Raw genomic sequence first — 22,937 nt, 5'->3', positions numbered from 1 at the left:
TGGTACCTAGCTATCTATAAGGAGAGCTGAAGAAGCAGACAGGCAGGCAAACACGTGCACACACTCACTCTGACACACAAATGGGGGGAATTTGAAGGCCTCAAGACTCAGATCTGCCTTGAGGAAGCTGAACAAAGATACTGTAGATGCTCACCATGAATCTTGTTACTTGATGTTTATTTTTAATGCTAAGATTCAACCACATGCTGCTCTAAGAGGATTGTTCTGTCAATTTTAGTGCCAATCACAGGCTCTCAAATTAAGTTCCGGGCACCATTATGCTGCAGCTTAGCTCATCGTGAGCAGGGAGCTGCTGATTTTCCCCAAGGGCTGGGAGCTGGGAACTCCTACCGGAGACAAACCCAGCTGCACTGAACACTCTGTCAGCAGAGGTGTCGCCCAGCAATACATCTTTGGCCTTCACTTCAGGGTTAATGATCATCCAGGGAGGCAAAGATTACCATCCTTTAAACCGTAAGAGCAGAGGAGCACAGTGCTACAAGTGATCGAGTACCCCAGACAAACTGCTTAGGACTGCAGCTCACCAAAACATTGTCCAGCAAACACTGCGCAATGCTGGGAGTGTTACTCAAATGCCTCATTTTCCCTATAGTGCTTCAAATGCCTGTCCTCTGCAGGCATGACACATTTCTGTGGAGCATTAACATAATACAAATTATTTTACTAAACTCATGGCAAATTGTTTACAGCTGTTAGCAAAGCAGTGCTCTTGGCTTGGACGAGCAGCTGGAAAAAATGAGTAACTTGTCGCTGCTGCCCCACCTATCCTTATTTATTTTTGAGAAGAGGCAGCACTGCTGCTATTGCCACACCGCATTATGGAAGCGCAGAGAGGCTTCTTGCTTACGTCGAATCTGGAGTAACCCAAGTCCGGCGGTGTTTGGCCAGAGGCAGAACTGCTTTGCTTTAGCCACCAGAGAGAGCTGCTGCTCAACTTTTGAGCAAAGCTCTGGCAGCTGCTGGCGCTGCACAGCTGAGAGCCCTGCCTTCCCTGGCGGTGTGCTGGGCACGCTGCTGCTCACGGGCTGCTCAGCGGGCCAGGGCACAGGTTCCGGGAAACAGAGAGAATCGTGGTTAAATAAACACCCCCAAGTTTAAAGGTGCCCCCACATCAGTCATCACTCCAAACGCAGAGTGGAAACCAACCTTCCAAGACCAGAGCAGGCTGAATGTGGAGATCATCCTAGGAATTGGCTGGACCCTTCCCCCAGTAAAGAACAAGTCTCTCCTCTTTGCTGCAGCAAGAGCTTCTATGGGCAGAGTCACGCATGACAGTCAGTCAGTTCAGATTTGTGCATGAAAATCAAGTGCTTAAGCATGGAGTTTGAGATATTTTGAGGGTTATATCTAGTGTTATCAGAGGAGTGACCCTCCTAATACAAAATCCACAGAACAGATACTAAAACCAGCCTGAATGCTAAAGGTGGATACAGATTTACAGCTCAGCTAAAGTTTATTACACTGCTGTTGACTTCACTGGAATAGTATCTGTTGCTTACAAAGTCAGACAGTCTTATTAATACATTAACATTTTTAATAAAGGGTAAAATGGATCAAAACCTGGCTGACAGCCATTCAAGTTTACCAGCAATGCAAATGTTTCTTTTTAGTAATTAAATGCTACTGAGCAGCAGCTCAGAAGTGCTAAGTATGGAGCCTTACATTTTATTATCCCTGCTTTTTCCCAGCAGTTACTGATTCCTGTCAGTGAACCTTTCAGAGGCTGGCCAGATTTTGATGGTTATGATGCTTTCAGATGTTCAGGGTAGCAAATAGTTTCCAGATGACATTCATCCTTGCTGATTTAGTTCAATAAGGCGACCAGCAAATACAGCTAATGTTCCTATAAAACAAACTAGCATAAATATGCCAAGGAGGAGATGATCAAGCACCATTGCAACAAACTTCCATTCTTCTGAAGCCTGGGAAAGAAACAAAGGAAATGGTAAAATCTCTGCAGAGCCGTGTTTGTTACAGCATTCTTGTAATTTACTGCCTTGAACAAGGGGAAGGCTCTTCCATAAGTGCCATTATTTCTATGCAAAAAATGCTCATTTTCTTCTCAAAAGCAGGTCAGTGGTTAAGAAAGCCTAAGCAACCTGGAAATACAAGTTTCAACATTAAACTAACCAGAAACCCTGGCAATTTGCTGAACAATTTCATTAAAAAAAATGTTGAAAAGCTTAATTGTTAGGTCAATTGTTGCTTCTGAAAGTGAGTTTAAAATCTTGAAAGCAAAACTCTTAGCTTGACCCGACTGACTTGTTTTTCCATTGCTTTTTTGTTCTCATGAAATATCTAGGCAATTCCTATTAATTTAACCCTAATCCCTGCTTTGCAGACCACTCTAATGCCTTGCAAAACCTTCTTGGTAGCTCCATCAGTCTTTTTTTCCAGTTGTGGGACACCATGAACCGCTTGCTCTGTACCTTTTCACTGGTGGGAACCTATCACAGTAAGAGCATGCAGAGGGCAAGGCACCAAGTACAGCAGGGCTCATGATTTCCACCCCATAAGTCCGCCTTAAGCAGTGACATGTGCTGACCTAAAGCACCTTCTACTTGTGCCTTGGCTCTCCCACAAGTAGAAGAGGCTGTTGTAATTTATCTAGAGGACACTCTGATAATGAATACTGTTCTGAGGTGGTTCAGAAGTGAATGCAGAGAAGGGACAGCCTTCAGAAGCCGCAACCTTCAGGTTTATTTAGGGAACTTGACTTTTGAAACCCCCTGGAAGTGATACATCAATAGTGTCCCGATGACACAAACAGCTGGGCTCCACTTCCGAAGGGGGCATTTGCTAGTAACCTGAAGAACCTCCTTGTAAGCCAAGGAGGAAGTGAAGCCCAGAGATGTTGAAGCTATGCCAGCCCTGCTGAAAACAACAATTTGTCTGCAGAGAGGCAAAGGAGTCACAGGGAACATGAGACTACAGCCAGAGCTATTTCACATGCTCCAGGAATTTGGTTGCAGGAGCAAACACCGTGGTGTAAATCCTGTCTGTGGGAAGGAAGCACCTCCTTTGCAAGAGCATGGGTCAAATTATTTTCTCAGAGAACCCCTCTGTCTTCAAACTAGCCTGCAGCTCAACAGGAGAGGTTTGTGACCACTTAGGAAGGTGAAATATCAGGACTGAATTACTCCTGCAAAAGCTGTGTGAGCTGAAATAAAAGAGGGGTTAATTGTACCGAATGTGCTAGAAGGAGGCAGAGCTAGGTTTTCCTAGGGAACACTGCCATATGTGACTTTTTATGCTTTTATCCTTCCTTTGGCTTGCAATGTGGAAAAAGTCAGTATTCAGAGTAGCTCATGCCATGCTTCATTTGGAGAAACTACTTGTAGTATTCAGGAATAAAACAAAACCTTATCAAAATTGGAAATACCATTTTTAAGTTACATTTAGCACTTCTCAGATAACACTAGTAGTCTTGTGGAGTTTGGCTTGATTCCTGGGTTTTCAATAGCAGTATGATCGTACCACAGGGGCAAGATGCCTGAGTGGGAGACAGAAGAAATGTGTTTTGGAACTTGCTTACAGTTCTTGAAACTGGTTTCCTACTCACAGACACTCCATCTCTATGGCTTCAGATATCACATAAGAAAACCTTAGCACTAACACTTTTTCCTTTTCTATTATTTTGGGGAGCCAATATTCAATTAACATCTGGGACAATTATTTGTTGCTCCTTGCTGACTTCATTAAGGAGAGAAGATGTCCACTGCTAGAGCCAGGACTTGGAGTGTTTTTGTAAGGCAGGGATATTTTGCCAAAAAAGTAAGATGTAGCAACCTGAAAGCTGGAAATGAATCATGCACAAAAAAGTGCCTTACATTACTGGCTTCTTGGTCCGATTTCATCGTTTCCGCAATGTATTTGATTCCCTCTATAGCGTTTTTCACATCTGGATTTTTGGTAAGTGGGGAGTAGAAGTTGACAGGCACAGAACCTGACTTCCCAGAAATGTCAGAAATATCAATGTCTTCTGCAAAAATGTTTTTGTCTTGTTTGTCTCTCGATGGTCGTTTCATTGTAGAGAAAAACATGACATTTGGGATTGTGTCAATAAAGATCTGAAAACAAAGGGAGAAGATGACAGTTGCTGGTCTGTGGGGCTGTTACAGCTGCAGCTGTGTGCTGAACAGAGACAAACCTCTCCCCTCCCAGATCGCCTCCCTTGCTGGGCCTGCTACAGATTCCCTCTCCGACTGTGTCCCTGCCCACGCCTTAGTTACGTGGGGCTTTTGTCAGCCCGGGGCAGAGGGAGTCACCCGCAGGCCTGCCGCACGCTTCCCAAAAGCCATTTTTGCTGCTGTGCCCCCAGCATCCTCTCGGGAAGTGGTGCCACGGAGCAGGGCCTCAGCGAGCACGACCCAGCTCCAGCCATCCCATCTAACTTCAAACATACTGCCTACAAATCTGGCTCAAAGAATGGACTACAAAGAAACTCTCTTGGCTACTTAGGTTTGATTTCAGTGTTATGAATGTTTGCTACACAGGCATGTAAGGTTTACAGTAAATTTCTTTGGAGTGATAGAGACTTGTAGCCAGAGCAATGTTAAGCACATGCAGCGTTTCCTGTTGAAAGTTCCCTTCTGCAGGGATTGCTTGGGCTACAGAGGGAATCCAATATAACCTGTAACCTTAAAAGCATAATTAGAAATACACAGAAAAACCTCATTTCATGTCAGGGTTTAGTATGAACCCAGGCAGGCTTCAAAACAGCAAGGATTGCTGAATAAATCAGATGATTTTTGATACTGTCTCCCTGGCAAAGAACTTGTAATGACAGACAACCAATTTTTTCTACATCTTATCATTACCATTGGACTCCTGTGCAAGGATAGCCCAAGGGCTGCAGAGCAACTGTATACTGGAAAAGTACAGAGAAGATTTTTTAGCTTTTGCTAAACCATCTTTTGCAAAATGGGATTCTGAACTCAGGTATTCCCACTGGCCCTTATGCTCTACACTCGTGCAGGCTGGTGGACTTGGTCACTGGCAGGCAGCAGTGCCTTGCAATCAGACGGAGAATTAGAGCAGGATATGTAATTCAAGTCCAGATGGACATTTGCTTTTCTCCATTCCTTACATTCAGCTGCCCATGTCTTGTCTCACCTGTTCCCTGCAACACTGTACCCCAGTGAACAATTTTTGTTACTTAAAGGAGTACTTAAGCAACCTTGCTGACTTTATGTACAGCTAAGTAGGAAACACTGGCTCTTGTGCCTAGACACCTTTAACATGATGCATTTACTTCCCCAATTCTTTTTGACTTTTATTAGAAAACCTGCCAATAAAATATGGAGCGTTCGGTGGAAACCAGCCAAGTGTGCCAAGCCACAGAGCTCACCTTCCTGACCCAGGGGGGCATGGTGTGCGTGCTCGGGGAGCGGTGGTGGGTGTTGATGACGATGACGGTGATGATGATGGAGGCGATGACGAACACCATGGTGAACAGCATGTACTTGCCGATCAGAGGCACTGCGCTGGACGTGGAGGGAATCAGCTCCACGATGACCAGCAGGAACACAGTCAAAGACAGCAGGACAGAGATGCTGAGAGTCATTTTCTCACCTGTCATAAAAAAGCCCCCAAAAATCATTGCTGCTCCTATCATTCAGTACAGAGAGCATTTATTTGAGAAGCAGGATGTGGGTGAGAGCTGTTCACACAAACACCAGTGTGCATTTTCAGTGCAATCATCTCTGCCAGCATCCAGAGCAGTAAGTAGGCTGGGAAAACCCGAGAGCCTAACAGCACCAGCTCCAGCGCTAAGGTGGGAATTACCAGGAGTGACTGGGTAATGTGGGTGATGGATATTTTTACTTGCTAGGAGCATTTTGTGGTCTCTGCATTTTGAACAATGCAGCATATGTACCTGATTAGTGCTCTACAGCCTCCTGAGGTTTTCTTCTCTTACTCTGTCTCTGGGCAGAGAGCAGACTAAAATCACATCTGATACCAGGTCAGTTGCTCTGCGACATCTCCTCATGTGTAGAGGGTGTCAAAATTTGAATTATAAGACATTATTCACACATTTCTTTTATCCAGTTCAACTTTGTATGAAGTTTTCCACTCAAAAAAATGCACCAAGTATTTCATAAGAAGGGGCTTACACTGAGATTAAGTGGTATGAAAAGCTGATAAGAGGCAAAAACAATGAAGCAGAGGAAATGGTTGCAGAGAGCCCAAGTGGCTCAGCAGAGACAAAGGAGGCCAGAACAGGTCAGGATTACTCTGTGCCACACAAGGTGATGTGTGTGTGAGCAGGCAGTGAGCCCTCTGCTCTGACATGATGCAGAAGGGCCTCTGTCACCCCTGTGTGCTCATTAACTGCAGGATGTACTAACACACTGTCTACCTATGGCAAAACATTAAAATTATCCAGCTAAATCTTTAGTTTGCAGAACTTAAAGCACCCGTATTTATTTATATCAACAGTTTCAGTTTTCAGCACTTTTCCTTTCTTTGCAGAATATTTAAAGCCATTACTTTCAGTGGAAATGTCCAGTTTTAATATGCACCAGCCTTCAAGCTGGCTGATGATTTCAAATACTGGGAATTTCCCAGGAACTTCTTAGAAGAGCAATTTCTATGGAAGTAGGATGAATTAATTTACATACCTGAATCTGTGGGTAGGTAAAAAACCAACCCTGTTAAAAAGGAGAAGAGCAGGCAGGGGATGATGACGTTCACAATGAAGTAGAGAGGCAGGCGTTGCATGAGGAAGTGGTAGGTGATGTCCAGGTAAGGGGTGTCAGGGCAGCAAGCGTAGTACACCCAGTGCTTCCAGCCACGGTAATCCTTCATCACCCACTCCCCACTCTCCATGAAGTTGCTCAGATCTGGACGATCACTCTCCTGGCAGCAAAACAGCCAAACAAATTCTTAATACCAAGTGTTCTGAACAAAATCAAAACTTGGAAGGTCTGACTCAGGAACAGGATTCCAAGTAACTCATGCACTTTGTGGGGGTTTTTTTGTGAGTAAACAAGTCTTGTCTCTGTTATTTTGTCTTAGGCTACAGCCTCTACACAGCATTCAACTAAGTATTTTACAGAAACAGTCAGGGACAGTAGACTGAAAAATATTACAGATAGGAGCCATATCTGAGGGGACAGGGAAAGAGTCCTTGGCAATGGAAAGTCTTGAGCAGAGAAAATGTGCACCCTCAAAAAAACCCCAAAACCAAGAAAACAAACAGAAGCAGAACAGGCAGTACCATAAAAAAGTGGTACAAAGCTGCCAGAGGACAGACAGGAGACTGTTAGGGCACAGGGATAATATGTATGCAGAATTTAGGAGCCAAACCAGGAAATTTTTTGCTAGATCTACAAATGAGAATTTTCTGGTTTACAGGTTGGGTCTGCTTGTTTTTTTCCAGTCAAAACTAGGTCATATTCCATTCTAAATCTGAGATTTCTCTTAAAAACACGTACAGGTCTTTGCTGCTTTTCCAATTACAAACTCCTTGCTTACCGGGTTAATAACAACCACTGTACCATCATATGTCCATGTTCCCAACTTCATACTGCAGTTCTGCTGGTCAAATGGGAAGTGGGTGACTATAATTTCACAGTAACTCTTAAAAATAGCTGGTGGTGTCCAGGTGATCAGACCTGTGTGCTCCAGAAGGACTTTGGTGTATTTTACAATGGCAAAATCACCGTCTGCACTGCAGAAGGAACAAGGACATTAAAAGTAATATGGGCAGCATAATCAACACAGTCACAAAAGGATTTCTCTGGCTGTGGGTCAAATGTCTCCTGTGCCTGCTCCTGGAGAAGCTTACTCTGATGAACTGTATGCGCTGGAGATGTCATGGGAAAACTGTCTCACCAGAGTGGTGCCACAAGGCGGCAGAGCTACTCCCTCCCTCCCTCCCTCCCTCCCTCCCTCCCTCCCTCCCTCCCTCCCTCCCTCCCTCCCTCCCTCCCTCCCTCCCTCCCTCCCTCCCTCCCTCCCTCCCTCCCTCCCTCCCTCCCTCCCTCCCTCCCTCCCTCCCTCCCTCCCTCCCTCCCTCCCTCCCTCCCTCCCTCCCTCCCTCCGCAGCTGGCACCCCTTACTTGTTGTAAAGAACAAGGTCTGGCCGCCAGATATCATCTGAGGGGATGCGGATTTTTTTGACGCCACCGTAGTCGTCTGGATTCCATTTGAGGTTGACATCTGTCCATTGCTAAAGATGGAAGATTTCAGCCCCTGAGATCCTCTCCCAGAACTGGAGTTAGTTTGAGTACTTCCCAGAAACAGCTCCTCCCTTGCTTTGGGGCATGCAGGTAAGCATAAACATATGGGAGTGGGACCACCAGCTCATTTTTACATTAACTTAAATTTTGGTTTAAGAAGCTTATAAAAAACCTAAAAAAACCCAAAAGAAAATAATACAAAGATAAATATATCAGAAGCCTGCTGTTTGGAATCCAACCCTAAATGCTTTTCTTAAGACTCTTAGCATCTAGAGCACTTTATTCTTAAGATCTTAGTAAAAAGAAATGCTCTTCTACCTGATCCACCTGTCCAAGTTGCCCCTGAAAGTATGACAGTGTAGTTAATTCCTGACTGTGATCAGTGCATTTATTTGAATTAGATGACATGGTTAAGGATATTTAGTTACCTGTTTCAGGCGAACATTGGTTGTCACAATCTGATTAACTTCATCCTTAAAAAAAAGGAAAGGTAAAAAAAAGAGGAGTATCAGCAAGCATCAGGATTAAAGGATAAAAATTGTTTCCTTAGGAAAAGGACACCATTTGGCACCACCACACGAGCCAGTGGCTCAACATTACCCGCGTTCATACCGTACCACGCTAATGAGCTGGATGAGCTGCAGCCCCACGGTGACAACCACGGCGTCCTGATGGTCCTCCACGGGCCGCACCACCTTGTTGTAGTTACTGAACAAGTCCTCCACCAGGCGAGTCTCGTCCTCATAGCACAGGGCCAGCCCAGCTGCAGAGCACCAGGGGTGGCACCAGTCAGAAGGGGCAGGGAACAGGCGACAGCACCGCCAGTCTGAGGCTGGCGTGGAGGAAACACTGGTGCGGGGACAACACCAAGGCCTCCCTGTGACAGTGGCCTCCACCCAGGATCACGAACATCAGACTGAACATTAGGAGTCTTCCAGCCTGAAACTGCTAACATGCAGTACTTATGGGCAGTTAAACACAGGAAATATCCATTCTCAGGCATTTCTGATGTTGCCTTTTCCACCTTCAGTTCCACAGACCTTCCTGTGACAGTAACATTAAAGAAGGCGAAGCACACCAGTCATTGAGAAGGCATCACCACCCAGACTCCTTGTATCCTCAATCTAAGTGGAATAGTAGCTCCTCTCTACTGTGGGATTTGCTCAGGTTGTGCAGGTGGGTGAGAGAAGGAAACCCCTCCCTGTGTGGTGTAGGTCCATGGACAGCTCTGCCCACAGGCTGCCCAGCATGACCTGGCCATGCTGTGCCAAAGAGCCTTGAAAGAAAAATTTCACAAGTGGAAATGGCAGGGTGCAACCCTGTTCCAGTGGAGCCTTCTCAGTGCCTGTGCATGGCTCTGCGCTGCTGAGAAGCACAGGCACTGGAAAGCAGATGGGCCCTGTTTCCAGAGAGCCTGTGGCAGAAGAAGCAGGCACACGGTGTCCTCAGACTGTAGCTTCTTCACAGAGGAGGAAAGCAAATGGAAGAGGTATTTGGGGATGTTTTTGTATGCCTCTGCCCTTAAAGGCAGTGAGAGGGAGCAGAACAGTTGAGCCTCACTGCAAGCATTTTTGGCAGATTGCACCCTTGTCTCCCCCTTTCTGCTGAATCCTGGGCCACAGAAGTCAACAAGAATTTTGCTGCTGACTCCAACCTAAACTAGGATTTCCCCGGTTTCCTAACTGACTTTTCACCAACTCCTTTTACGTAGCTGAGCTGAGATTGCCAAGGATTCTGCCTTGGCCTTGTTCTGCCATGAGATTATGTTAAAATACTTGGATACTAATGAGAAAGGCTGTCTGTTGCAGACAGGCACCATTTACTTCCCCTGCTAGGAGGCTGAGCGAGGGTGCCCAGGAGACATCTTTCAATTTTTAAGTTATGATCACAGCATCACATCTAATTGAAGCTCTATAGTTTATTAATACAATTAAAATCCTCTCTCATTTCTCCCTTCTGGTAGGCTGGCTTGATAGGAATTTAATATACTGCTTGAAATTTTTGAAAAGCTTTTAGGATCACAAAACACTTATTCTTTTAAGGGACATTTTAAAAAGAATTATCTCAGTACAATACATGCAGCTGCAAATCAATTTTACCTCCTTGTCAGATACCCCACAACTTAATGAAATTTCTTGTAATGATTTTTCACATTCCGAGCCATGCTTACTAGATCCTTTCACATATTTTGAAATACATGTAGCACCAGGGCAAATGGGAGCATGAAAAAACGATTGCAGAGAGAAACTTTTCCACTCAAAATATCTGTTGCTTGAAATTACAAATATCTGAGCAGATAATACTGCACTCCAAAGCTTTCATTTAAATGACTTGGTGTGTTCATAAAACCTTACCGGTAGGACAGGCTGCTCTTGGAACACACGCTCGCTCATGCTGAGGTATGTGCAAAGCCCTGGTCCCACGCGCTCTGGAAGGAGACAACCCCCCTTCAAGGCAATGGCTGGAACACCTTTACCTGTGGAGATGAGCAGGAGGAGTACGCAATGGACCTTCATCATCCTCTTGCCGCAGTTGTACAGATGGAGGCACGCTCAAAGCACCTCTGAGGTCTCTTCAGAGGGGGCTGTGCTGCTGAAATATCCCCATCAGGGTATTGATTTACAGCACCTGTTCTGGGAATGACAGCTGAGGGCCACTGCACCACCGGGCTGGAAATGGGAGCACAGTGTGTTTCACCCGTCAAATATCTCCTGCTGTTTACAGAAGGTCATTTTTCTTCCTAATTATCAATGTGATCTCTGACTAACTAAATGAATACACACACAAATAAACTAAGAAAGGATTATCTGTAAGTAATTTAACGTCTTGGTGAGATCTCAGAAACATTTTTGTGAACAGAGCAACTAGCCAGGTTGAAGGTTTTGTTTCTCAGAGACAAAACAGGCGCAGTCACTTATTTCTGATATGTCCCCACCAGCATACAGACAGCATGCTGGGACAAGGCCACTCTCTTGGCTTCATAGAAGGATGGGAAATCTTTGAAGAAGCAAACAAACATTCTCAAGACAGATCCATCTCCTTTAGTCTACCAGGACTTCCTGGTAGAGTCCCCACCTTGAAAGCTATTAACTAAGAGAAGACACCCCACCCTCTTGGCTGCAGCCACCTCTATCCTTACTGAGCTGAGAGGCTCAAGTGATACAAACGTGACTGGTTTGTCTCTACAGCAAGGCAGATCCAGTGGATTTCTGTAGGGTGTGCAAGAGCTTGCTCTTTATTGCCATAAATCACCTGGAAAGGTGTGAAAAGTGATGTGTTTGGTAATAATACTCAGTCATTCAGGCTAGCAAAGAAAATAAGAAACAGTGGAGAAATTTATATATATATACACACATATATACACACACCTCTCTACCTCATATATACATGATTATCTACTCTGAGCTCAACAATATCACTCAGGAACAAAACCTTGAGAGAGATAGTCCTGTGAAGTGTTCAGCAGCATAAGAAAAGCAAGTCCATCAGTTTCTGGGACAGGAGATGAAGCAAACAGGAAAGATGTCACTATAAATCTCTGAATGTTCTTCGCAGTTCAGGTCATCTGGTTTCAAAAGACTTGGAAGAGGCCCAGGAGAAAGTGACAACAACATCCACAGTGCAAATTGGCTTCTGTACCTGGAACAAATAGAGAGTATGAACTGTCAGTCTGAAAGAAAAGTTAAAGAGAGAGCTTTGGTAGGGTGTGTAAAATCCCAAATCTGATCTGGAGAAGGCAGATTTGGATTCACTTGCTGTCCCCATGCAAAAAGGTAGAGGGCATTGAAATAAACATAGAGTTGTCAGGCTTAACCAAGACATTTCTTTGCAGAGTGTGTCTGCAGTGGAGTTGAGTGTCACAGGAGTGTCTGTTTGCAGAGTTTTCTTTGTATTCAGAAAAGCTAGTCTGCTAAATAATTTCACGCTATTGATTGTACACACACACATTCTCTCCCCCTAAGAAGTCTGTCACTGAAATCCCAGGGTCACAAGTCTCAGGATTCTGGGGTGGTGTCCTGGGGATATATTGCCTAATGCTAATGGTGTTCTTGCATTTTTCTCAGGCAACTGCCACATGGAGATAGGACATGGCACTGGGGGACCTGCCACAACCATGCATACACAGTGTTCCAAATTCCCTTTTCCAGAAAACACTCCCCACAAAAACCATTCTTAGCTTTGCCTCTGGGTGACACCAGATGTATTTTCTATTTCTGCTGGATAGCCTTTGTGCTGTCTGCCAGCTGGCTTGGTATTTCACACTGGATGCCTTTATTATTATTTTAATTATTTTTTTAATCACTCTCCCTCACCCACCCCCTCCACTAAGCATTCAGACTCTGCATTTACATTTATCCTCCAATAAAAACTCTCTGTCTACATAACTCTGGCCTTGTTCCTGGCCCATTCGTGGCCGGCAGCTCCCATTGTTGCGGCGATCTTATTTCAAACCCGCGTCTGACTTCTCCCAGCCTTTATCCCAGGCCAGGCAGCTGCTGTGGAGATACAATTGCATGGAGGCCTTGTGGGAATGCTGACCACGGCCCTCCGGATCCTCTCAGGGTCTCAGAGCATTCCTGCCCACCCCAGGCAGGGCTGCCAGGTTCGTGTTACCACACTCCAGCAGATGACAGCTCTTGGGTAGCCAAAGCGTCTGTCCCTCCTGACAAGGTCTGGCTCTCGGATCTCACCAGTGTGGGGGCCCCTGGAAGTTTGCAGCCCCAGCAAGGGGTTATTTCTCTTGCAGCCCCAGCAAGGGGTTATTTCTCTTGCAGCCCCAGCAAGGGGTTATTTCTCTTGCAGCCGAGCCCCCAGCCCGGGAGCCAGCCTCCCCTCACTGGCTGCAAGTCAGCACTCGTGTTGGAATAGGAAGGAGCAGGTATTTGGAGAAGGCCTTTGGGGACCAGCAGCCTGGCTGTGAGAAATGTTCCCTGGCAGAGGCACAAAGCCTTTTACCTCCCAAAAAACCCAAGGCAACCTGAGCTACTGCAGTTAAATATGGACAGAGAAGTGAATGCTGCTTGTTGTTAAACTGGGGAACGTGACCCATCATGACCGAGGTGAAAAAGCAAGGGAAGGGGCTGAGCTGAATGCCTGAATTTGATCCATTGCTAGGATAGGTGTTTTTCTTTTTTCCTTCAGAGTATGCAGAGAATTTTTTGACAAATGTTTCATTCCCACACAAAAACCCCTTTTTACATCTATCTTGACTCCAACCTTTTTGGCTTGTTTTTATGAGCCCCCTGCCCATGTCTCAGAGAAACCCACTACCCTCTATGCTAATGGCAGAACAGCCTCATTCAGATCGATTGGAAAGCAGCACACTCACTGCTTGCTGAATTTAGGACACTGCTCCTTCCATCCATGTACGAGGAACAAGCGCTGCAAGGGCTCCTGCCCGGAGGAAGTCGGCCGTGAACGAACACTCCTGCAGGTAAGTCTCTTTGGCAGGGTGATACTGTACAGACACGGTGAAGGTGAGCAGAATACCTAATGCTTTTGACAGAGTGAGAAATACAAGATTTTAACTGAAATTTTGGTCACAGAATTGCGTGCAGAGAGGCGATGCCCGATGGAAGAGCGCAGGTGCCAGAGGCTCCGACACACACACAGACAACAGGGCCTGTGGGAGGGTGGAGGTGGTGAGAAGCAGAAGGAAAGCAAATAAAAAGAATCGAGAAAGGTTAGGTAGTACATCAGGGAAATTAAAGGAACGAAAGGTTAAAAATAATAGCACTGTCCTGCAGTTTCAGCTTTAGTTTTCAAATGCAGCATACACCTTTTTAAATGCATTTTTTGTATCAGGAAAATGGCATTGCTGGCGACAGTAGATTATGGCAGCACTGAATAAGGCAGATGGCTAGACAAGTATTTGTGAGTTTGCCATGTGTGTGTTCCCAGATTGCCCTGGTTACAGTCACGGCGCACGTTCCCCGCTGGAAGCCCGAATGGCCACCAGATGGCAACAGCTGGATGAGGGGATGAGCCGGGACACGGGAGCACAACCCCAAACTCTCCCCGGCAAGAGAAAACAGCGGGAGAAAATAATTTCCAGAAGAAATTCTTTCAAGGAATTAATGACAGTCGTGAGATGCTGAAGGACTCTGCTTACCTGGTTTGTTCCAGTTCCCATAAGAACATGCTAAGCATTAATGTACATGTCAGAAGTTATTGATAGACAAGATTAAATTCCTCAAATCAAGAAATCCAAAGCCGCAGTTTTCCATACTCAGACACACCTCCACCAACCCGCAAATACATTTTGTCCCCACGGATATTTGTAGCAAATTTGGTTTCAGCACATTATTTCTTTGTTTTCTATTACATCACCCAAAGGAATTGAAAATACCAAAATCTTGCTCAAAAGTGATGGTCTTAACCTCTGCAATTACACAGCTTTCATATTGTGGCAGAGACATGGTGCACAGTTTCCTAATATGAAGGATTCCTCTGGAAATAAAAGAGGAACTTGAGTCTGGAAAGAAAGAGAAGAACAAGGAAAAGGTCCCCAGTCAAACAAGGAAAAGGTCCCCAGTCAAACAGTGAAAGCATAATCACAAAAGACATCATTAGATCAGTAGCACAAGTGTTAATTTAATGCAGGTGACAAGAGACACTGCTCGCCTTTAAACTGGCACTGGCCCTCACGGTCACACTTCTCAGAGAGAAAGCACACTGTCAGCAGAGACTTATTTACCTGCTTTGGGCAAGGCAGTGCCCCAAGCAGCAAGAATGAAGACAGGAAAAACTGAAAACAGAATCAGGAGAGGTGACAGGCACAAGCTGAGCAACCACAAAATGTCCAAGGAATCAGTAAGCAGGCTGCAGTGTCACACTGCCTTTTTGTTATGGACATGCCAGGAAACCAGTCCTGGAGCTGAACAAAGTTACTGGATAGAGCAGTGGCAAATTTAACTCCAGCTGACATCCCTGACATGGTTGCTTCTTAGGCTCCCATCCAAATACCAGGCTTATCTCTGGGGCCAAGGTGAGTCAGGCTGGAGAGCCAAACAAGAAGCAAAAGACGACAAGTTCATTAGCTGTGGGGTTTGCTCTGCCCTGCTCCTGTGGGCCGCTCTGTCAGCACAGCAGCTTGTGTGAGCTATGCCAGAGTGGTGGGGACAGCAAAGGAGCAGCTCTACTGGTCCATCCCCTCAGGAAGACTTTCCTGCACTGCAGAACTCCTGAGCTACCCTGCTTCTGTGGTCAGGAAAATCTCATTAATTCTCAGATGCATCTAGGTGACACTTGCATTTATTAAAGGCTCTGCCTTCCCTTAGAAGCACAAGCTGAAAAATGCGCTCATCTGGCACAGACCACCTCTGCTACCAGTTCTGAACTTTGTAATTACCAGCCATGAGTTTTCTCTCTGCAGCTGCAAAAAAACCCTCCACAAAACACAAAAGTCTGGCAGCTGATAGAAAAACCAGGCAGAAAGGGTGGCCTGGATGTCAAAGCTGGGAACCAGCTCTGCTGCATGCTGACAGTGGAGACATCCAAAGCAAATGAGTGTTAGGCACCTGAGTGCTCTCCTAGGAGTGTCTGCCTCTGGAGGTGACATTATTATATTTTAAGTGCATATTCAGCTGCTATTCGTAAGTATGTAATTGAGTTACTACCAGTGCAGAAAGTGGAGCTCAGCATTACCTGGCTTCTGGAAATACATGTATCATATCCCTACCCCAGTCCATACAGTGGCTTTCATGAGTGGGACCACAGGAGCATTTAGCCTGAAGTATTTCTCTGGATGCTCACATTTACCTATTTAAACACATCTGTCTGTTTCTAAAGGCAGATGACTCTCCACTGGACTAACTGCAGAGCAGACTGTTCAAGTTTAGCTTCACATAAAAGCTGCTTGTTCAGCTCCCATGAGGTCTGACATATTTTGGCCAGTATTCCACAGTTCAGAGTTTTCCTGAAGGCATTTTGAGGTGTGCTCCACTAAACAGCCAGTGGAAAGAAGAGCTGGCAATGTAGGAAATGTTTTAATGCTTAAAGCTGCTGCACAGATTAAGTGACACAGGCCCTTCTCTGATTGCTGCCCACAAGGATATAATTGACAACAACCCTTTTGCAATGTCGTCACTCCCAAATACAAAATAAATCCCGAAACATGGGGCATTCCCCTCACAGCACATTCCCCATACAACCCCAGCTATGGGATGAGAGCATAAATATCCATCTGGATGTCACCTGCTTCCCATATGGGGCTCCTGTGCCACGGTGCAAGGCAGACGTGCTAAACCATCCCACATCACACCTGCAGTGAGTGCAACTAGGATCAACTTTTGTGATCCTGAGAGCACCTCTGTAACCCTGTGAGAGCATCAGGGTGCCTACCTTTGGGGTGCAGGTTCTCTCATTGCTGGTATGATCTGGATAAACACATAGAAACAAGTTTGCTTTGTTTTTAATTCTGCCAGCAGGCTGAGTGGGAATCTCCCTTCCCACATGGAGCTTCCCCTCCATAATCCCTCGCTGATCCTAGAAATCACTTACCACAGATCTCTGCAAAGCATCCCTCTCACCTGGGGCTGCAGTGTTTGCCTTTAAAAAGTCAACATCTACCTCACTGTGCTACCTGAGCCTTCAGAGTGTTTTAAAGCAGGAAATGCCACCCATGCTCCCAGGGACAGATTTCTACTCCAGCACATGACACACTTGGAATTGTTGATATGTGCTTTACCCAGGGCTGACCTCATGCCAAATACTCACTTATTTTATTGCTTATGTTGGGATCTTTGCCAACACACACAGAATTTTCTTGGTAATTAGTGGAAAATACTGACTTCTGTGGCTCCTGGTGTGTAGCTCTCACCTATCACACAAAATTTATTTTGCCTCCTTGGCAGCCTGCAAGATCTTGGCTGTGTTAGACAACTGGGAGCTTACAAATCTATGTTTACAACTGATGAAACAGAAAAACGAAGATATACCCTAAACTCCAGAAACACCTTCAGAGTGATCACTGGGTCCCTGCAGGAGGGTGGGGGCTGGCAATGGCAAGGCACAAATGGGTGGACACTGAACACTGGGCAGGAGTCAGGGGTGGCTCCCACTCCTGACAGCCCCACGGACTTTTACTCAGCATTTCACAGGAAGACAAGTTCCAGATTTCCCTGCTCACCAATATTAGGGATTTGACAGGAGTTCAAAACACCATACTCAAGGCAGTTGGGGGAATATCTTGGTAAACACACTCTGCAGCAAGGGGAGCAGTGTGAGTGTAACCTAAGCTGTGCACAGGAGCAGCCCCATAAAAGAAACTGGCACTGAAACAGAGAGCTCCAGTTTAATGATTCTTAACCAAGTTAAGAACCTAGTTAAGGTCTAGTTTATGGATTAGCCTGATTCTGAAGTTCATCCTCCTAGCAGACAGAGGCTACATCTACACAGCTCTGGAGTTTGCACACAGCCTGTGTTCACACATGAAAGGTTTCGGCACTGAAGCACAGCACAGCAAGTGACTTTGTGGTGTGAGCAGCTTAGCAGTGTCCTGATGACACACATCATCCCATGCAATATCCTGCCTTCACTAAAAAGAATATTCCATGTGACCCATTTCCTTGGTCACTTTTCCTGGCTACTTTAGGTAACCAGTTCTGAAAATTTTTATCTCCCCTTTCCCTTTCTTCTCTTTCTATGCCCTCTGCACTTGCAGGTCACTGGTGATGTACTGGGATGGGTGTTGGAGAGGCTGCTGTGCTGACTGCTGGCTCTCCAGGAGGGTTATGGCAGCAGCAGGACCTCATCCTTAACTAACACTATGAGCAAACTGACAATAGCTTAGGTGTGAGGCTAAACCTGACACATCAGAGCTGCAGGTCAAAACCAGAACATCATTGCCCTCCCACCAGCGCAAGAGAAAGTCAGGTTCCTCCTGATGCTGGGGGAGATTTCCAAACCAAAGAGGGACACAGACAACAGAACAAGCCAGTCCACACCTTCCATGGCAGCACCTGTGACCCCTTTAGCTTCCTCCACTGACGATATCCTCACCAGTCAATGCCAAGTTGCTTCTTTGCTGCAGCTTCAGACCAACCCTTCTTGATTTATGCTACAGAGGGAGAACTCAAAAGTAAGCTGGGGGCAGACCACAACTCTTCCTCCAATAAGGGGGAGTGAAGGAGCTGTAGAGACTCAGCATTGCACTGTATTTGAAATGATTGAGAATGAGCATTTGCATTGCTCAACATGGATTGCTGGGGTTTGGGGTTTTTTTGAATTAAATTTAAACCAAATGTACTTGTACATTGTACTGTAACATATTTGTACTGTAACACATTTGGAAATGATGCCTTTTCTCTGAATGGCAAGGAGAAGTACTTCCAGGAGAAGCTCACAGTTTTCCATGAGGAAGGGGTTTGCAAATGTCAATGCAACTGACCTTGCAGCAGCTTGCAACAGATGTTCCACCTCCTCCAGATGTATTTCATTGCTGGCCTCTACCTACTTTAAATAAAAGTACTCAGTTGGACTTTAAACCTCCCTTTTTGTGAGGTATCTTGTCCTGCACCACATTGGTGGTGCCTAACTCACCTTGCTGATGCTCAGTGTACCCGAATTCCAGTAGTTTAGTGGAAGATGTCATGTGAGGGCTGTTGCATGGTATAAACCACATATGTCCAGCATCATGATGCTGGAAAACATGAAAGGAGATAAAAGAACAGATAACAAATTAGAGGAATCTCTCCCCTTTTTTGAGAACAGAGTAGGTGCTGGATTTGAGCAGTGAGCAACAGCATTGTGCTAAGTTCATTTGAGTTTAGTGAGTGATCCTTCAAGCAAGCTTTAGGATACATTTATGAATATTAATCTACAAAACAAGTGATTTTAATAGTTTGTACAATCCTATTTGCATTAGTGACAGAGTTAGTAATGAGACATAAAAGAAAGGGGCAAAGAGAAAAAGCTGAGCATACAATCTTTGGGCTTGGTAGCAAGAAAGAAAAATTTCAGGCAATATAATACTTGAAAATAGATCCTGGTTGGCTGCCAAAAATGTATTTCAAAATAATGCCTAATTGCCTCAGGAAATACATTTATTAAAGGCTCCCAGAGGCTTAAGAACCATTTGCTCCAATTGACCAAGGCAGAGTACCGATAAACACCTGAGTCATGTAAAGAGCTATACGTGTCCTTTAGAAAAAATACATGAGAAATAGAAAAGGAAATCTAACTAAAAGCTCTTAAACAAGTTCCTTGAGCAGCTTACTGTCATCACTCTTGGGAGAGATCAAAGAAGAAGGTTACTCTGACCATAAAATCAGCAACAGACATTCGATAATCACTGAATCATGCTGTCCAAACTGAGATTTAGAAAGAGGCATCAAGAAGAGTATCTCTGTGGTATGAGCCAGATCAGAGAGACAATCAGGCCAGCATGAAGAAATGATCAGATTATGCAAGGTCTCTGGTGAAGAGCAGAACTCCAAGTGTCCATGACTAAGGCAGGGGAAGAATGTGCTGAAAAGCTGAAGAAGAGCTGGACCCCCCAATGCACAGGTAAGGCTTTCTCCTCTCAGTACATCAGCCTGGGGTCCTTGGATTCAGCTAGAGGCAGAGCTCAGGGCACCAACCAGTCCCGTGCTGCAGGGAAGGGACCCTGGGGAAGTTTACAGAGGGGGCAGTGCCAGGACCACCCCAGCCCCTCACACAGCCAGGCACAGGGCCCTGTCCTTGCTGTCCTGCCAGCGTGTGGCCAGAGCGCAGGGTTGGCACCTTGCCTTACACGGCTGGCACAGCAGCCCCTGTGATCCACGACTCATGTCCTGGCCCTCCTCCTCCTGCCTTACATAAGCCTTCTAGGGCTGAGGTGTAGTTGCTAAGCAGTAATTTTGCATGACTTAAAAAGAAACCCATGATTGCTAGGTTCACTAAATGTTTTTTTTCCCCAACTGCAATATAATTATAGCTGTAATAAAAACATTGCAGAACATTCATCAGCATGCAAAAATTAGGTCAGGAACAAAGTGAGTATATCATAAATGCCTTTTAGAATCCTTTCTTCCTTCCTTTGCCATTGGAGGGGGAAGGACCAGAAAAGTTTGTTATTAAATCTAATTATAAATAACAGGTTTATCCATCCTGTCAGCTAAGCTGACATGAGCAGAAGCATGTGTTCTTGTTTCAGAAGGCAGCTTGCTTCCCTCATCACAGAGCTCTCCTAAAGCCTCACCAGAGGTTCTCTGCCTATGGCCTCTGCACACAGTGTTTTCCCCAAGCTCTGCAGCCTTAAATGAAGATGCTCACTCATCCCTCTGGTGGGGACCTGTAGTTTAATCCCTTTCCCCCCATCTTTTTCTCTGTCCACCTGCCCTTTGATAAGGTGTTGCCCGTGAGCTGGCTCCAGTGTCTCTGCCGAGCTGTCCACACGTACCCTGCAGCACTGGAGACAGCAAGGTCTAGAGCTTGTGTCTAGAGACAGAGAGCTAGAGACAACCCTTACTCCTCATGGAAATCAACTCCCTCAGAGAATAAATCCACTTGGTGATAGCCCTTGCTTCTCATAGACCTGGATTATCTATTCTATTGTCACTTAACTAATACAAATATGGAAAATGCCCGCTTTCTGTGTTTCATTAAAAAAATCAAATAAATGAAACTTAAAACATGCAATTGCTTGCATGCCCATGCAAAGCATCTTCCTGGTTAGCAAAAAGAAATATCAAATTCACTGCAAAGGCTTTTTTTCTGCACTACCTGTTTAAATGATTACCACTCAGGAAAGATCAGAGCTTCATTACAATAGTAACAAAAAGCAAGATTAAAATGGAGGCTTTTGCCCACACACTTAAAAAATTGCAATTAAAGAGAATAAAGAAAAGTCACTTCATATAGATTCCTGGGATTCCAAGTCAAGAAAGCACTTCATTGACTGTTGGGGTCCTCCGTCCCACATTCCTGACCCTAACACAACACATGACCCACATACTAGAATCCAAGAAATGTGAAGCTGTGTTCCATGTGGGGTGAGCTGGGTGGCTGGAGACAGAGTCAGCCTTAATTAGCTGAATATTGATACTCTCTGGTGTTAAACACATTCTGAAGCTATATCATCCCTTGGCATGCAGTTTCCTTCATGGCCCATCACAACGTGAGACCTGGGGAGAGTGGAGGGTGTTGATGCCAGCAGGGCCTGGCTGCCTGACCCTTGCTCCTGTGCTGCAGCTGCTGCCACTGCTCCCGGGGGCAGAGGGGCCTGGGCATCAGGGAAAAGCTGCCCTTCTTGACATGGGTTTTTGGAGGGTGGTTTTATTTACTTTTGGGTGTGGGGAGTTGTAGGGCCTTTGCTTGCTCTGGCTTTGGGTTTTTGTGTGTATGTGTGTTAGGGAATTTTGTTTGTTTTTTCTTTCAGCAGTGGCTCCCCATTTAGGTTTTCCTCCTTTCCTGCAGAAACTTTATTATTATAGTCACTTGTTAAACTGGGCTTGAGAGGGCACCTCTCCAGCAGGAGGCTGGTGTTAACAAAGTAGCTAACAAAGCTTGTTTGCCCTATGTGCACCGACCATCCCCAAGCAAATCCGGCTCGCTATTTTCAGCGTCCTTTCCTCTCACTGATCACCTCTCGATGGCCACCACTGCTTCCAAACGCAGCTGAAAGCGCCTGTAGCAAAGCAAGGCGAGCAGCTGTGTCAGCAGCACCCAGACGGAGAAGCTAGATCTTTCACAGCAGAAGAAAAGGTAATTATTCTAATTACTGCTACTTAGTAGGTGCTTCCCGCTGTAGGCTTCAGAGAGGGGAACTGAAGCTCCGGGCTGAGGCTCTCCGGCACAGCGCTGGGAGCAGCCGCCCTTTGCCCCGAGGGCTCCCCGGGGCTGCCGGAGGGACCAGCCCTGCCCCGGGGCAGCTCCCGCTGTGCGGGGAGGATGCTGCGGCCACAGCCGGCTGCCAGGGCAGGCACAGAGCGGCCACTGCAAACTGCATCACCCCTGCAGAAAACATCCCTCCTCCTGATCACAGAGCCAGCTCTGTGTTCCAGTGCTGCCAGGGGCCGAGTGCGGGGACAGGACGCTGCAAAGGGCAGGGGTGATGCGTGGCCTGAGGAGCCATCCAAAACACAGGGCCGAGCGAGGAAATGCATCACTGAGCGCCGGGGCAGCGGCGGGAGACAGAGCAAGTTTAGGAGCTGGCTTGGAGCAAGGCAGTGGTGAACATGTGCGGCTGCTGGAGTGCAAGGCAGATGTGACTAGCAGCATATGGGCCACTCCTTTTGGGCTGGGGGGAGACAAGGCAAGGTTGGAGACATAGAGATTCCCATCTGCTGCAGCTCATTGCCATAAATAAAGAGATAATGTGCACTAATTAGCACAGGAGTTGTAACAGCAAGCTACTTTTAATACTACGGATGATTGGAAAAAACCTCAAACCAAACCATACTTTAGATTCCCTCAAAACTTCCCCCATCCTGCCTCCCCAGCAGCCCCCAGCCCAGAGCAATATTCCCCACATGCTTACCACTGTACATCCCCAGCTTCACCTTTTCCTTCCTGGGATCCTTCAATCCCCAGTTCAGGAGAGCTGCAGAAGGACCACCACCTCACCCCTCCTCTCCTAGACAGACATGCAGGGAGGGGTGGGATGCAGTGAGGCACCTTCTGTTGTCAGCTGGTTCTGATCACTAGGGGAGTATTCCTCCTTGTTCCCCCCCTGCTCCAGGTGGTTTGTGGGGCAGACCAAAGTGCTTGCACCAGAGCTGAACATTTGAAGTGCAAAGTGAGTGTTCT

At 46.0% G+C, this 22,937-nt stretch overlaps 1 protein-coding gene across 14 annotated transcripts; it reads right to left on the bottom strand.

Moving 5' to 3' along the window:
* Nucleotides 1-1,455: 1,455 nt before the first annotated feature.
* On the bottom strand, nt 1,456-22,889 carry CHRNA1 (cholinergic receptor nicotinic alpha 1 subunit). 14 transcript variants are annotated; one of them, XM_086897803.1, is made up of 14 exons: nt 22,669-22,826; nt 18,750-18,849; nt 18,598-18,662; nt 13,537-13,703; nt 11,640-11,846; nt 10,684-10,876; nt 8,825-8,970; nt 8,636-8,680; nt 8,088-8,197; nt 7,501-7,696; nt 6,645-6,882; nt 5,372-5,595; nt 3,852-4,091; nt 1,456-1,943 (listed from the first exon to the last, which is right to left on the bottom strand). In XM_086897803.1, the coding sequence occupies exons 6-14, from the start codon at nt 10,724-10,726 to the stop codon at nt 1,812-1,814; spliced, it is 1,374 nt and encodes a 457-aa protein (XP_086753929.1). In that variant the 5' UTR covers nt 10,727-10,876; nt 11,640-11,846; nt 13,537-13,703; nt 18,598-18,662; nt 18,750-18,849; nt 22,669-22,826; the 3' UTR covers nt 1,456-1,811. The 14 variants fall into 14 exon arrangements, with proteins under 14 accessions (XP_086753929.1, XP_086753928.1, XP_086753932.1 ...); XM_086897802.1 differs by having other exon boundaries at nt 10,684-11,846; nt 22,669-22,889; XM_086897806.1 differs by having other exon boundaries at nt 10,684-11,846; nt 13,537-13,665.
* Nucleotides 22,890-22,937: the final 48 nt, after the last annotated feature.

Source organism: Cyanistes caeruleus, chromosome 7 (assembly GCF_971803275.1).
Source record: "Cyanistes caeruleus chromosome 7, bCyaCae1.hap1.1, whole genome shotgun sequence".
Taxonomy (NCBI): Eukaryota; Metazoa; Chordata; class Aves; order Passeriformes; family Paridae; genus Cyanistes; species Cyanistes caeruleus.
This window is presented reverse-complemented; position numbering and strand designations above follow the sequence as displayed.